The 17,378-nt window shown below is 40.9% G+C and overlaps 2 protein-coding genes across 2 annotated transcripts in view; one reads left to right on the top strand and one right to left on the bottom strand.

Annotated features, from left to right (window-relative positions):
• LOC110453496 (protein O-mannosyl-transferase 1-like) overlaps window positions 1-10,191 on the bottom strand; it is a 40,182-nt gene extending 29,991 nt beyond the window's left edge. The window contains exons 1-6 of the mRNA XM_021502455.1: window positions 10,157-10,191; window positions 9,769-9,841; window positions 8,854-9,023; window positions 1,343-1,446; window positions 868-918; window positions 417-438 (exon numbers count right to left, since the gene is read on the bottom strand). Of these exons, the coding sequence (XP_021358130.1) occupies window positions 417-438; window positions 868-918; window positions 1,343-1,446; window positions 8,854-9,023; window positions 9,769-9,831 (410 nt within the window). The 5' untranslated portion in view covers window positions 9,832-9,841; window positions 10,157-10,191. The remainder of the gene's footprint in view (window positions 1-416; window positions 439-867; window positions 919-1,342; window positions 1,447-8,853; window positions 9,024-9,768; window positions 9,842-10,156) is intronic.
• A 2,367-nt stretch (window positions 10,192-12,558) lies between these two features.
• On the top strand, window positions 12,559-16,806 carry LOC110453498 (E3 ubiquitin-protein ligase TRIM56-like). Its single transcript, XM_021502457.1, has 2 exons — window positions 12,559-12,862; window positions 14,703-16,806. The coding sequence occupies exon 2, from the start codon at window positions 14,713-14,715 to the stop codon at window positions 16,684-16,686; it is 1,974 nt and encodes a 657-aa protein (XP_021358132.1). The 5' UTR covers window positions 12,559-12,862; window positions 14,703-14,712; the 3' UTR covers window positions 16,687-16,806.
• The last annotated feature ends 572 nt before the right edge of the window (window positions 16,807-17,378 follow it).

Raw genomic sequence — 17,378 nt, 5'->3', positions numbered from 1 at the left:
GGAACGTCACAGGGTACTCTGTATAACATACACAGGGAACGTCACAGGGTACTCTGTATAACATACACAGGGAACGCCACAGGGTACTCTGTATAATATATACAAGGAACGTCACAGAGTACTCTGTATAACATATACAAGGAACGTCACAGAGTACTCTGTATAACATATACAGGGAACGTCACAGGGTACTCTGTATAACATATACAGGGAACGTCACAGGGTACTCTGTATAATATATACAGGGAACGTCACAGGGTACTCTGTATAACATATACAGGGAACGTCACAGAGTACTCTGTATAACATACACAGGGAACGTCACAGGGTACTCTGTATAACATATACAGGGAACGTCACAGGGTACTCTGTATAACATATACAGGGAACGTCACAGGGTACTCTGTATAACATACACAGGGAATGTCACAGGGTACTCTGTATAATATATACAAGGATATATCATATATACATGTTACATACACATGACAGTAATATAACATACACACATGTGTAAAACTTTACAAAAACAATTTTTCAACTGATTTTGGTAACCTTACAACAAAAAGTAGCCAGGATTACTAGGTCTAAATAGATGATCGGTATTTTAGAAAAGTTTTACATGATACTTCAAAGACTTTCAAATGATAGCATTTTAAACATAAATAAACATTTAATTGATACATTGAAGCTGTGTTGTTATTGTTGAAAGTTTGAGACATATAGGATTCTAAATTATACACATTCTATGAAGATTATTTTAATACTCAACTATGAAACACAATCTATATTTACAAAACTCAAATGGAAATAAAACATTCAGCCATTTGCTCAAAGTGAACACTTAAAAAGTGTAGAACATCTTACCTTCTCCAATCCTAGCGAAGTGGGCTTCACCTTCAAACCCACAGAACCCACCTTAAGGAAACATAAAACACAACATCGAAATGTTAGGAGTTTAAAAGTTATGGTTAAAAACACAATTACAATCTTAATATAAAACCATTGTGACTACAGTTCATATCAGTAATTTTAGCCTAGTTTTACCGCCGATTAGAGACTGTTATACATAGCAAAAAAAGGAGCCTCATTTCCCCAATCTCAATAAAAATACAGATATATTTCCCCCAATTTATGCAGAAACAGGTTTTTGTAAAATATAGGTAGAAAAAGCACTGCATACTTATCCATGACTTATTTCAATTGGAAAACTGAGCCAACGTAATAAAGAAAATACCTACGACCACATGGTCAGTTGAAGGAACTAATCAAGGGTGTACCATTGATGGTATGTGTAAAACAAAACAGCACATACCTGGTAGTGCACAAATACCAGACTTACCGACCAGAGCCAGCAACATCTTCCCCAGTGGTGGGTGAACATCAAAGAAAAATATCTTCTTCATGTACAGGGAGGCAAACTTGGCAAAGTGTAGTTCATCAAACCTTAACGTAAGAATTAAAAAGTTTATTTACATGTTTAATAAACAAAACACACTATACTACTAAACCAGGGTAAGGTACCTACCACTTCACATCTACTCACCTACACAACAACCCTGGGTAAGGTACATATCACTCCACATCCACTCACCTACACAACAACCCTTGGTAAGGTACATACCACTCCACATCTACTCACCTATACAACAACCCTGGGTAATGTACCTACCACTCCACATCTACTCACCTACACAACAACCCTGGGTAAGGTACATACCACTCCACATCCACTCACCTTCGCTTACACAACAACCCTGGGTAAGGTACATACCACTACACATCTACTCACCTACACAACAACCCTGGGTAAGGTACATACCACTCCACATCTACTCACATACACAATTACCCTGGGTAAGGTATATACCACTCCACATCTACTCACTATTACAATTACACAACAACCCTGGGTAAGGTACATACCACTCCACATCCACTCACTTAAACAACAACCTTGGGTAAGGTACATACCACTACACATCCACTCACCTACACAACAACCCTGGGTACATACCACTCCACATCCACTCAACTACACTTACACAACAACCCTGGGTAAGGTACATACCACTCCACATCTACTCACCTATACACTTACACAACAACCCTGGGTAAGGTACATACCACTACACATCTACTCACCTACACAACAACCCTGGGTAAGGTACCTACAAATCCACATCCACTCACCTACACAACAACCCTGGGTAAGGTACATACCACTCCACGTCCACTCACCTACACAACAACCCTGGGTAAGGTACATCCCACTCCACATCTCCTCACCTACACTTACACAACAACCCTGGGTAAGGAACATACCACTCCACATCTACTCACCTACACAACAACCCTAGGTAAGGTACATACCACTCCACATCTACTCACTATTACACTTACACAACAACCTTGGGTAATGTACCTACCACTACACATCTACTCACCTACACAACAACCCTGGGTAAGGTACATACCACTCCCCATCTACTCACCTACACTTACACAACAACCCTGGGTAAGGAACATACCACTCCACATCTACTCACCTACACAACAACCCTAGGTAAGGTACATACCACTCCACATCTACTCACATACACAATTTCCCTGGGTAAGGTATATACCACTCCACATCTACTCACTATTACAATTACACAACAACCCTGGGTAAGGTACATACCACTCCACATCTACTCACTATTACAATTACACAACAACCCTGGGTAAGGTACATACCACCCCACATCTACTCACCTACACTTACACAACAACCCTGGTTAATGTACCTACCACTCCACATCTACTCACCTACACAACAACCCTAGGAAAGGTACATACCACTCCACATCTACTCACATACACAATTTCCCTGGGTAAGGTATATACCACTCCACATCTACTCACTATTACAATTACACAACAACCCTGGGTAAGGTACATACCACTCCACATCCACTCGCCTACACAACAACCCTGGGTAAGGTACATACCACTCCACATCCACTCGCCTACACAACAACCCTGGGTAAGGTACATACCACTCCACATCTCCTCATCTACACTTCCACAACAACCTTGGGTAATGTACCTACCACTCCACATCTACTCCCCTACACTTACACAACAACCCTGGGTAAGGTACATACCACTCCCCATCTACTCACCTACACTTACACAACAACCCTGGTTAATGTACCTACCACTCCACATCTACTCACCTACACAACAACCCTAGGTAAGGTACATACCACTCCACATCTACTCACCTACACTTACACAACAACCTTGGGTAAGGTACATACCACTCCACATCCACTCACTTAAACAACAACCTTGGGTAAGGTACATACCACTACACATCCACTCACCTACACAACAACCCTGGGTACATACCACTCCACATCCACTCAACTACACTTACACAACAACCCTGGGTAAGGTACATACCACCCCACATCTACTCACCTACACAACAACCCTGGGTAAGGTACATACAAATCCACATCCACTCACCTACACAACAACCCTGGGTAAGGTACATACCACCCCACATCTACTCACCTACACAACAACCCTAGGTAAGGTACATCCCACTCCACATCCACTCACCTACACAAAAACCCTGGGTAAGGTACATACCACCCCACATCTACTCACCTACACAACAACCCTAGGTAAGGTACATACCACTCCACATCTACTCATCTATACAATTACACAACAACCCTGGGTAAGGTACATACCACTCTACATCTACTCACCTACACAACAACCCTGGGGAAGGTACATACCACTCCACATCTACTCACCTACACTTACACAACAACCTTGGGTAATGTCCCTACCACTCCACATCTACTCACCTACACTTACACAACAACCCTGGGTAAGGTACCTACAAATCCACATCCACTCACCTACACAACAACCCTAGGTAAGGTACATCCCACTCCACATCCACTCACCTACACAAAAACCCTGGGTAAGGTACATACCACCCCACATCCACTCACCTACACAACACCCCTGGGTAAGGTACATACAAATCCACATCCCCTCACCTACACAACAACCCTGGGTAAACAACCCTGGGTAAGGTACATACCAATCCACATCTACTCACCTACACAACAACCCTAGGTAAGGTACATACTACTCCACATCTAGTCACTATTACAATTACACAACAACCCTGGGTAAGGTTCATACCCCTCCACATCATCTTACCTTCACAACAACCCTGGGTAAGGTACATACCCCTCCACATCCACTCACCTACACAACACCCCTGGGTAAGGTACATACAAATCCACATCCTCTCACCTACACAACAACCCTGGGTAAGGCACATACCACTCCACATCTACTCACCTACACTTACACAACAACCTTGGGTAATGTCCCTACCACTCCACATCTACTCACCTACACTTACACAACAACCCTGGGTAAGGTACCTACAAATCCACATCCACTCACCTACACAACACCCCTGGGTAAGGTACATACAAATCCACATCCTCTCACCTACACAACAACCCTGGGTAAACAACCCTGGGTAAGGTACATACCACTCTACATCTACTCACCTACACAACAACCCTAGGTAAGGAACATACCACTCCACATCTACTCACCTACACTTACACAACAACCCTGGGTAAGGCACATACCACCCCACATCCACTCACCTACACAACACCCCTGGGTAAGGTACATACCACTCCACACCCACTCACCTACACAACAACCCTGGGTAAACAACCCTGGGTAAGGTACATACCAATCCACATCTACTCACCTACACAACAACCCTAGGTAAGGTACATACCACTCCACATCTAATCACCTACACAAACCACTCCACATCTACTCATCTATACAATTACACAACAACCCTGGGTAAGGTTCATACCCCTCCACATCATCTTACCTTCACAACAACCCTGGGTAAGGTACATACAAATCCACATCCACTCACCTACACAACAACCCTGGGAAAGGTACATACCACCCCACATCCACTCACCTACACAACACCCCTGGGTAAGGTACATACCACTCCACATCTACTCACCTACACAAACCACTCCACATCTACTCATCTATACAATTACACAACAACCCTGGGTAAAGTACATACCACTACACATCCACTCCCCTACACTTAACACTCCACATTTACTCACCCAGAGTTGCATTCAGGATTTGACATTTGTGTACATGCCCCCCCTCCTTTCTGACAATTGGGGGGCCACTCTGTGGCTGCCAAAGGCAGCCACCTGAGGAGCGAAGCGACGGGTGGGGGGTAGGAGCGGGAGCAGGGTTGCCCCCACCTGATATGTAGGGGGGGTTTTGGGGGTCCTCCCCCAAAAATCTTTTTGAAATCTAGGTGCTCTCTGGTGACATTTGGGCTATTATTTCATGTTGGTTCTACAAGAAATATATTTCCATAAAAAGTCATGTTTTTATCTGAATTTTATGATTTTATATTTTTTAAGGATAGTGTTTTAGTTTTAAAAAAGAAACCCAAATGTTTGTATTAAATCTGGTTTGTTTTAATAAACAGAACTTGAGTATTATCTCAATCATAGAAACACAGTATGTCGGCTAATCCTGTGATCAATAAAACTTGAGTGTTATCTCAATCTTAATCTCATGATTTTTATTCATGAAATGTCAGTTGATTTTGTGACTAGAATAAAGAAACAGACACAGACAGATAAGTATTGCAAAGGCCAAATAACGGTCTTCAAGTCAATGTTTGAAAACACATCTGTTTTTCTTTGATTTCCAAACGGACAGTGCACGACCAAAGTCAAACTCTCTCAATGGTGGTCCTTCAATATTGATGAGCATTAATCTGTTGAGTGTTTTCCCTTCCAGGCGGTTTCTAGAAGATGTTTTTGTATTGTTTTGGTTACTGAACCCCCTCTCACAGTCTGCTGTTTGGTACGGCATCAGAATTGCAATCTGGACCAGCTTCAGTAGATTTGGGAATGTCTCTGCATGATGTTGGTGAACCAATTGCCATAGTTGAGCCATCCTGTCCAATATTGATTGGGAATGGGGTCGATATAACGGCCCCAAATGTATAGGCAGGAAAAACACTGGCCCGGGAAAATTGGAAGAAAAAAAAAAGCAAGCTTGGACCGATTTCACTTATCCTAATGAAATCTTACTTGCTAGTGACATCAACACACTGGTAGTCCATAAAGTCCAACATAGAACTAAACTTCACTGACGCCACGTTTCCTTTGCCATCCAGTACGCTGTTGACAAGGCTTTAGTAAGAGAATCAGACTTTTTGTGGAACGCGTTCTTACAATTACACAACAACCCTGGGTAAGGTACATACCACTCCACATCTACTCACCTACACAACAACCCTAGTTAAGGTACATACCACTCCACATCCACTCACCTACACAACAACCCTAGTTAAGGTACATACCACTCCACATCCACTCAACTACACAACAACCCTGGGTAAGGTTCATACCACTCCACATCTAGTCACCTACACAACAACCCTGGGTACATACCCCTCCACATCTACTCACCTACACAACAAACCTGGGTAAGGTACATCCCACTCCACATCCACTCACCTACACAACAACCCTAGTTAAGGTACATACCACTCCACATCCACTCTCCTACACAACAACCCTGGGTAAGGTACATACCACTCCACATCCACTCAACTACACAACAACCCTGGGTAAGGTACATTCCACCCCACATCCACTCACCTACACAACAACCCTAGGTAAGGTACATACCACTCCACATCCACTCACCTACACAACAACCCTGGGTAAGGTACATACCACTCCACATCCACTCACCTACACAACAACCCTGGGTAAGGTACATACCACTCCACATCTACTCACCTACACAACAACCCTGGGTAAGGTACCTACCACTCCACATCTACTCACCTACACAATAACCCTGGGTAAGGTACATACTACTCCACATCTAGTCACTATTACAATTACACAACAACCCTGGGTAAGGTACATACCACTCCACATCTACTCACTATTACAATTACACAACAACCCTGGGTAAGGTACATACTACTCCACCTCTAGTCACTATTACAATTACACAACAACCCTGGGTAAGGTTCATACCACTCCACATCTAGTCACTATTACAATTACACAACAACCCTGGGTAAGGTACATACTACTCCACATCTACTCACTATTACATTTACACAACAACCCTGGGTAAGGTACATACCACTCCACATCTACTCACCTACACAACAACCCTGGGTAAGGTACATACTACTCCACATCTACTCACTATTACAATTACACAACAACCCTGGGTAAGGTACATACCACTCCACATCTACTCACCTACACAACAACCCTGGGTAAGGTACATACCACTTCACATCTACTCACCTACACAACAACCCTGGGTAAGGTACATACTACTCCACATCTACTCACTATTACAATTACACAACAACCCTGGGTAAGGTACATACCACTCCACATCTACTCACCTACACAACAACCCTGGGTAAGGTACAAACCTCCTTCTCCCAACACTTATACAAAATTCCTGACACCTATGTAAAATCCAAGGTCACATATAAATGTATATAACTTGCTCCTCACAACAACCAAGGGTAAGATTATATACTTGTATACACTTACAAAAAAACAACAGGGTAGGGTTTATCGTACCCTCCCAAATACACATACTTGCACAACTACACAACAGGCCTAGATAGGATTATCTATAAGCTCCTTCCACACAAGTAAGCTTACAATTGGTAACATTATCTTTCAACTGGTAATCTGTAAATGCACATGTCATCCCCTTCAACACCCACACCTATGTCTACACATATACACCTACTGTATACACATATACATATACACCTATACACATATACATCTACACATTAACATCTACACATATACACCTACACATAATACACCTTTACACATGTGCATCTACACCTACATTTACACATATACACCTACACATGTACATCTACACCTACATATATACCTACACCTATACACCTACACATGTACATCTACACCTTCATTTACTCATATACACCTACATCTACACATATAAATCTACACATATATACACTTACACATAATCACATATACATCTATACCTATACAGCTACATATTCTTTTCCCCATATACACCTACACATATATACACTTACACATATATACACTTACACATATATACCTACACATATATACACTTACACATATATACACTTACACATATATACCTACACATACACATCTACACATATATACACCTACACATATACATCTACACATATACATTTACACATATATACACCTACACATATACATCTACACATACACATATACACCTTCACATATACACCTACACATATACACACCTACACCTACAAATATACATCTACACATATACATCTACACATACACATATACACCTACACATTTACACCTACACATATACACCTACACATACACATGTACACTTACAAATATACACCTTCACATATACACCTACACATATACACACCTACACCTACAAATATACATCTACACATACACATATACACCTACACATATATACACCTACACCTACACATAAACATCTACACCTATACACATGTATACCTACAAATATACACCTACACCTATACACTTACACATAAACATCTACACATATATACACTTACACATAATCACATATACATCTATACCTATACACCTACACATAAATACACATATACACCTACACAAGTATACTTACACTTATACATATACACCTACACACTAACACATATATACTTACACAACTGCCCTGGGTAAGCCTAGGAGCCAGAATCGAGTGGCAAGGGCAGCAATGAACAGCATTATTTGGATGATGTCAACCTCAAAGTTGATAGAGAAAGGCTTTGACTGCCCGCGTTGTGGGTTCCTCCTGCTTTCATCCAAACTGCTTGGTAGAGGAGAACCATCCCCCTAGTACAAATATACAACTAACAGTTCCTTCACATCTTTGGTTGTTTGTCTTACTGGCAGTACCTTCTTAAAACCCAAAACCCTTCTGTTAAGATTTACAACAAATAAACACTTTCTATTATGACTTATAGATAATGTAACAGGAGATGGAAAATGTACACCAGACCAGGGTCCAAACCTGGAACCCTACATATCTAGACAGACGCTCTAAAACTGAGCTACAATAATTGCCGACAATCAACCCAGTTTTGCTACATTCCTCCCATTTTTTAAAGTCTTTGCCCACGAAGACACCATTATTTACAACCTAAGTTCAAGTATCCCCTCGCCAAGCATACACCCAATGCATGATCACAGGCACCACTATTACAGGAGATTGAGAAATGTGCAGCCAGACCAAGGTTAAAATCTGGGACACTCTGAACTCTAGACGCTCTACCAATTAAGCTCGCTGCATTGCGCATTTTCTCATAAATTCTGCAGACCTTGTTTTTAGCAGTGCACTTATAAAGTTATCCGGAGTTTTTCCCTGAAACCGGACTAAGACATTTTGACATTTGTGCCCCACAGCAGACATCTAATGTTACATTGTATCTGTCAAAATGTCCAAATCTGGTTTCAGGGCCAGAGGACACTCTTGCCTATTATATGGTACATCTATATTCACGAAACAGTATTTTATTTTAAAGGTGTGAGCCCTGGCTGCTGTATCTTACTGTTACAATGTCGTACTGTACATTCTCACCTCCACCCTCTGTGGTTCAGGCAGGGTCCGAGGACTTGCCCCATCTCGTGAATCACGTTCCATGTTGTTGACGCTGTGTATATATATGATCAGACAGAACAGACGTAAAGTTAGTGTTACTACAAACGAATGGCACTTAAATAATCTTTTATTATTATCAACTTTGTTTTGTGAAAAATCGGAGTGAAATGTTACACCAATTAATAATTTATGCCGGTTCTGATCAGCCTCAGGTGATTATCAGTTCATTTAAGGCGCTACTTATAATAAACTTGCCATATCGGTCCTAACATTTATATAACAAGTGTTTAGAGACCCAGTGCAATTATATAATGAACTACCATCATAATAAGACGCGAACAAAAAAGGTTGAACAAAATAAGCATACCTGTACCGGAACTTCTTCCACAACCAACAACAGGAAGTTAGTTATGACATACTAAGTTTTGTACAAAAGCCGGACCGGACATATATCCGGATCTATTATTTTTTCACGGCCTTCTCAGCGTCAGGACAACTTATAGTGACGTATATTCTGAGACAGTTTTAAGTGTTTAGAAGGGATGCAGTTATTTCATAAAGAAATAATCCATATTTAATAAAATAGCATGTACACCATGGAGCAGCACACCCCCTAGGGTCATGATCAGCTCCTGTCCAGGAAGATGCTGATGAGATGATGAATAAGATAACACTTAAAAATAACGTTCAATAAACTGAGTGTGTTTTCTGTAGGTAACATTATACATGCAGTAGACAGATGAAGCAATTGTTTGAAGTTCATGTATTAAATGAATAATAACAAAGAAAAATGAAGAAAGTAACATCTTCGATAATGTTTATGGAAAAGAGAGTAATGTTCTTCAATCAGGAATCGAACCCGCGAACCCAAACTTCCCGAGGTATTTAGTACAAATAGGTACAAATATATCTGTAACAATATGTATCATGTCGTCGTGTTCCTAGTCAAACGCTTCAGTCACACCAGATCGTACGATTTCATAATCGTGCGACTGGTGGTAATTTGGCGGAGGTACGACCAATCGGCTTTGTTTGCTAAAATCTAAATTGGCGATCGCATACTGCTATTGCTCTTAAGATTGTCGATAGGTCATCGTACGAGTTGTCGTGCAGTTACCAACGATTGGACAGGATCGATTTCAATACCAATTGTAAGTAATCGTGCGATTAGTCGTGGCGATGAGCGACTGATCGTACGATCAATCGTAGCCCCCTTCGACCACTCGCGCGACAGATAGTAGCTAATCGTAACTGGTCGTGCAGAACTACAGCAGCCAGCTGTCGTTGTTGCTCCATCAAAAAAACCAACACAAGTGATATGCCCGGCACAAATTATGTACTCATCATAGCGCTTTTTGGGTCTCGTAGTGGAAAGTGAATTGAACACCAGAAGTCACTCCAAATAAACTCGTCTGCAAGCTAAAGACTGGTGGTACCACCAATCGTAGGGTCGTGCAACCAGTCGAGACTGGTCGCACTACTGATCATGGGATAGTATGACAGGTGGCACGACCAATCACAAGGTGGCAGGACCAGTAGCACAACCAATCGTTTGACTACTTGACCCGCGATCATGCACAACAGGTGAACTAGTAGTGTACGACCATGTAGGACCTGTCTGCGACCTCTTACCTGTTCGAATCGCAGGTAAGAAGTTTTGAACATTACCATCGACCTTGCTGCGACTGATTTTGATGGTGAGAACACCCACGACCTCTGCTATCTTGACCTTGATCCTATGCCTACACCACAGGGAGGGCCACGAACACCATTTGTAACAGGAAAGAGAATAGTGGGCTTCCACCGGGGATCAAACCCGCGATCCCATACTTCCTAGTCGGACGCTCTACCACAAACAAAAGAAATTCCCGTTATCCTATATGTGTCACACTTCTTATAACCAGGGCATTTGACATAAAAAAAATCACCGGAGACCTGTCATTACGTGCTGCAAAGAAAATAACTGAAGCTGCTTCTTCTTTAGCATTAATAAGAGATTTAAAGGTTATCAATCTCTCATTCGGCTAACCTCGGCTGATTCCGGTACCCTTTTGATGTAGGTATGGAATCTGCCGAGTTGTAACGAGTAGCAATCTCTACCTAGAGTTTTGGTTCCTTACACCACAATATAAAGAGGTATGGCGCGTAGAGGGTCTGCTGCGGAACAATTTCAGTTCGCTTGGTGTTAAAAACGCATTCAAAATGCGGCAAAATGACTCTGATGTCCAACAATATGCATACATGTATGTTTAAATGAAAAACCTGGTGAATATTTAAATAATATGAAAGTCTGAAAACTGCGTTAGTCATAAACCACTAGTACTTGTCGCCTGAAGCTCTTAAAAGATTTTTTAAAAAGGAACAGAGACAGAAAAGATTCAAGTAAATGCGGTAAAAAAAACTACGACACTGGGTCAGTTAAAACTTCGAAAAAGGGAAGAGAAACTAAAAACATATAATGTATTGAGGTTCCTCTGGCTCTGACACCAGACTTTGACATTTTGACAGATATATCTGGTGTTCTCTCTGTCAAAGTGTCTAATGTGGTATCAAGGCCAGAGGAAACTCTGGCTAGTATTGAGGCAGATACTTGTTCCAACATTTCAAACCTAACACCATTCCATTTTGGAACGAGATAAACACAGTAGAACTTTTTACACGCCGTTGGGAATCTACAGGAGCTCAAACTATGGTCCGATATATAAAATTCTTGTTATTGTGAAAAATACTATCGAACCTTGATCTGGGGCTCATTTACATTACCTGGCTAAAACCTGGTCACTTTTGTTTATTGCAATCTAAACGGTTGGATCGGTTAGACCAGAGTTGTTCGTTTATGAAATATGGTCGGACCTAGTAATCTGATGCCGCTTTCAGGCGAGGCTCGACAGCGACTTGCAAGGCCTGCATGATTTATACCCTAAAATTTTACACTTAAAAAACAGACAAAATGGTTGAACCGGATACGTGAAATGGGCCCTGGCTTAACATGACGTTGGTTTCGAAACCGAAAGTACACGTTCCTCGAAAAGTTGTACAGTTTGTGGCGAGACGGATTGTATGTGATGACATGGTAAGTTGTGTGTTAACCATCGTTTACCATTACTCGTAGACCTGACCATGTACGTATACGTACATATAACCTTACATGTATCCAGTCCGATCTAATTAAAACATATGCAACACCTGTAGACTACACCTGTACACTATGTACGTAGTGGTCATAGAACATTATTCTAATCATATTGAATACTATATGTGGGGAAATGCCTTTGTAACATACCCCGACCCCTCGCCAGTCCCCTCACGTCCCCTTGTAATTCACAGAGTAACGCGTGGTGTGTAAACAATGATCTGTTGACTGGTGTTATATTATTGACAATGATTTTACAGGAAAAGGTAAATGAAATGATATTAAATGTGGGCAAATTCTTCACATTCAATTTATAGTAAAATCTTCTGTTAACGTTAAAGTAATTTCAGCAAAATATGTTAAGTGTTGAACACTGAAAAGATAGGCCTACTTCGTTTTTTAGTTCCCTCGGCCGAAGTGACTTATTGCCTTTCGCCGTAATTTGTTGTCCATTTACAATTGACATTACATACCAAGGGGTCGTGGATCGAGGGTTGTGAAAGTTGTTCAAGTGAATGACCTTAACATTCATTGAATAGATAATTTAAAGTGACTTATTAAAGGCTTAGGGTTATACTATGTGACCAATAGATATATTGTATCTGGAATGACCAGCTATCAGAGGTCATAGGGTTATGATATTTGACCAGTAGGTAGCAGGGACGGAGGATAAGCAAAGTTGTTAAATAAAATACACCGACCATCATTCAAGGTCACAGAGGTCAAGTTTCAAGTTCCAGTAGGTAGCTGGAATGGAGGACAATCGAACCTGTTCAAATAAATGACTATGATCTTCCTTCAATGTCATGAAGGGTTAAATCTTTGACTTTCCTTCGAGTCACAGTTACATAATATTAAACTCTTAATTTGACAAAGATCAGGGGTCATGGTATTGCACCTGTAGGTAGCTGGATGTAGAGTAATCAAAATTATAGATAAATAACCTGCGATTAATGAAAGGTCGCGGGGCAAATCTGGTGTAAACTTCAAAAAACATGTTTAAATTAGTTAGGTATAGAGCAGCATGTGAGTTGACCAACAATGTTCATCTTTTATAATGGAATATGTGAAGGTCAAAGGTCAACTTTGAGAGGTGACCAGGATAATAAAAATATGTTAAGCTTTATATCTTGGAACTCTATTCCTACCAAAGTGTTTGTTGGGTGATGATCAAATTGGACATTTAATATTGCTACAACAAGAAAGTAGAAATTTGTTTCAGGAGAGCTAAGGGACAGAGAAAGGTCATTTAAAAGTTTGGGTATTACTAAAAAAGGTTTTGCTGAATCAATTATTTATAATCACTGGACTATACTATTTTGTATAAGAGAAGGCTGTGTCCCTTTTGATTACTGATTACCCCGTTATGCATCCCTTCCCCCAATAAGAACATTATTTGTGATGCTTGCCAAAGAAACACATATATTTGGCCATTGTGCCATCCCTATGCGGGTACTCCACTCCTGTATCATCAGTAAGGGACATCTCCATTCTGCTATAACTATAACAAAGTTATTTGGCCTATACTCAAATTCTTTCTGAAATATTGGAGTAAAACAGTGACATTCACCGTGTCATAGTTGAGACTATCTAGTAAGCCTATATGTGTCCTCATCACTTTCTTACATTTACGTTACTGGTATGAATACTGAAGTGCCTCCTTTGTACCGTTTGGTATTACGATGGTACACAACACAATGTCGTGCTTGTGATGAACACTCCTTATCCTTATTGTATACCTCAATGATAAAATACACGAACATTTCCATTTTATTTTCAGAAAATAAAGGATGGCGCAAGCAATCCCAGAAAAAGACGATTCACCTCACCAGGCTTCGCTCTCCCTGTCCTCGATAACGGAGTGTCCCGTGTGTCTGGAGACCCTGAGGAAGCCCAGATCACTGCCCTGTCGCCATACGTTTTGCCTGGAGTGTCTGGAGACCTACATCGCTAAGGTAACAACACCTGCTGTGGCAGACGATACTCACGCCTCCCCACCCTCTCTTCCCTGCCCTGTGTGTAGAACCCTGGTGTTGCCGCCTACTACTTCTGTGGACAGCAAGCAATGGGCTAGGCAATTCCCCACCAATACATTTGTTCTGGCAATTTTGGAAAAACGTAACAAAGCGATTGAAGATACCTGTAAATGCAGCCCATGCCAGAGGCAGGAAAAAAATGTCGACGGTACATTATACTGTAAACAATGTTCCTTCTTTATGTGTACGCTCTGTAAATCATCCCTCCATGATATCATGTTTACTGATCATCATGTCGTCAGCTCGGCCGGCGGGCAACACGAGACGAAGCACAAAATATCGGAGGAAGTTTTGTGTGAACGACATGGCGATAAAATGGAGTACGTTTGTTTAGATCATGCAGTGATCGAATGCTACAAGTGTGTGATCGCGGATCACCGACAATGTCTGAAGGTGGTCCCCGTGGTGGAGTACGCAACCGAGATCAGAGAAAAGGACCAGGTGACGGAGACGCTGTCGGATCTGGCGCGTGGCAGTCAGGACATGACGTCACTTGAGGAGGCTTTCAAAGTTCACACGGAAATGATGAAAGACAACGAAGCTGCTGTGAAACAGGAACTGGATGATATGCTGAAACTGTTCCTAGACATCAAACAGAAGGCAGAAACTAATCTCAGCAAGAAAACGAAGGCAAACATTGTAAAAAATCAAGATAAAGTCGACGAGTTTGAAAGATTGGGCAAAAGTATGACAAACACGAATGCAGCCATCAAGGCGGTGTTGTCCGAGGGGAACGAGGTCCATCTAGTCGCAAATATGCTGAGAGCACAGGCGGAAATACGTACGTGCAAACAGCTTTCCAATCACATCCTGACATCTTGGTTCACAGAACGTCTCTCACTCAATATAACTCCGAGTCTAAAATCGCTTCAATGTACGATGAAGTCACCGACAAGATATATAGCTTCAACAAAAGAACACCACCCGATGCCAACGTTGAACCTCTGTCTACCTCTGTACGGTCGGACCGCCAAGTTGATGTCGACGTTCCAGATATTCGCTACAGGCTCCAGGATCACTGGTGCAATCTTCCTTGACAGCGGGCACTTGTTTTTAGTAGATCACAGAAACCAGCGCCTGTTTCTGCACAACGGTAAAGGTGTACGTGTCGACACAATGACTCTGAAGGCTGTCCCATTATGTTGTTGCCTTCTGAATAAGAAAATCGCAGTAACGATCTTAAGACCAACATTTAATATTCATCTGTTGCAAATTAAAAACGAGAAACTCACTCGTCTTCGACAGATAGATCTACAAGTAATACCATATGGAATTGCCGTTACTGATGGGAACATGATCGTGACTTGTCCAGACGAACAACCATGCAACATACTTAGAATAACAGAAGATGGTCGCACTGAACAACTCTTAACCATGGAGGGGAGACAGGCCAGGATGACGTCACGTGGGAAAGATGTTTTCATATCCGATATGAATAGTAAAATTGGCCAAAACGGGATCCGCTGTATGTCTCTTGATACCCGTGTCTGTCAAACCATCAAGTCGGATACTATGGCCGGTCCCCGCGGACTTGACTTTGACAGGGAGGGGAACTTGTACGTTTGTGGGAAAGGGTCCGGAAACGTCGTCCAGATCTCCAAGGACATGAAACAATGTCAGAATATACTGTCAGGTGTCAGAGAAGTGGAGTCGATCGCTTTCAACGGAAACCGCTTCTTCCTTTCGATTGATGAATCTTCTAAAGGCTTCATATATGAGTTAGTGTAAGGAGATACGGAAATTAGTTTATATTTGTATGTAGTAAAGACATATCACATTGCACAGAAACGTCAGTGTACCTTGATCATGTAGTACTGAGCTTAGTCCTAAAGATATATATGTATATGTTTATATTTCTTACTAGTTACTATTCTGTATACATGATGTATATGTTTAGATTTATTACTAGTTACTATTCTGTATACATGATGTATATGTTTAGATTTATTACTAGTTACTATTCTGTATACATGATGTATGTGTTTAGATCTATTACTAGTTACTTTTCTGTATACATGATCTATATGTTTATATTAATTACTAGTTACTATTCTGTATACATGATGTATATGGTTAGATTTATTACTAGTTACTATTCTGTATACATGATGTATATGGTTAGATTTATCACTANATATGTTTAGATTTATTACTAGTTACTATTCTGTATACATGATGTATGTGTTTAGATTTATTACTAGTAACTATTCTGTATACATGATGTATATGGTTAGATTTATCACTAGTTACTACTCTGTATACATGATGAATATGTTTAGATTTATTACTAGTTACTATTCTGTATACATGATGTATATGGTTAGATTTATCCCTAGTTACTCCTCTGTATACATGATGTATATGTTTAGATTTATCACTAGTTACTACTCTGTATACATGATGAATATGTTTAGATTTAA

This window comes from Mizuhopecten yessoensis, unplaced genomic scaffold (assembly GCF_002113885.1).
Source record: "Mizuhopecten yessoensis strain PY_sf001 unplaced genomic scaffold, ASM211388v2 scaffold7357, whole genome shotgun sequence".
Lineage (NCBI taxonomy): Eukaryota > Metazoa > Mollusca > Bivalvia > Pectinida > Pectinidae > Mizuhopecten > Mizuhopecten yessoensis.
This window is presented reverse-complemented; position numbering and strand designations above follow the sequence as displayed.

What these genes read in the sequence shown, in the direction of transcription:
- LOC110453498 (XM_021502457.1), top strand. Translation starts at nt 14,713, where the DNA reads ATGGCGCAAGCAATCCCAGAAAAAGACGATTCACCTCACCAGGCTTCG.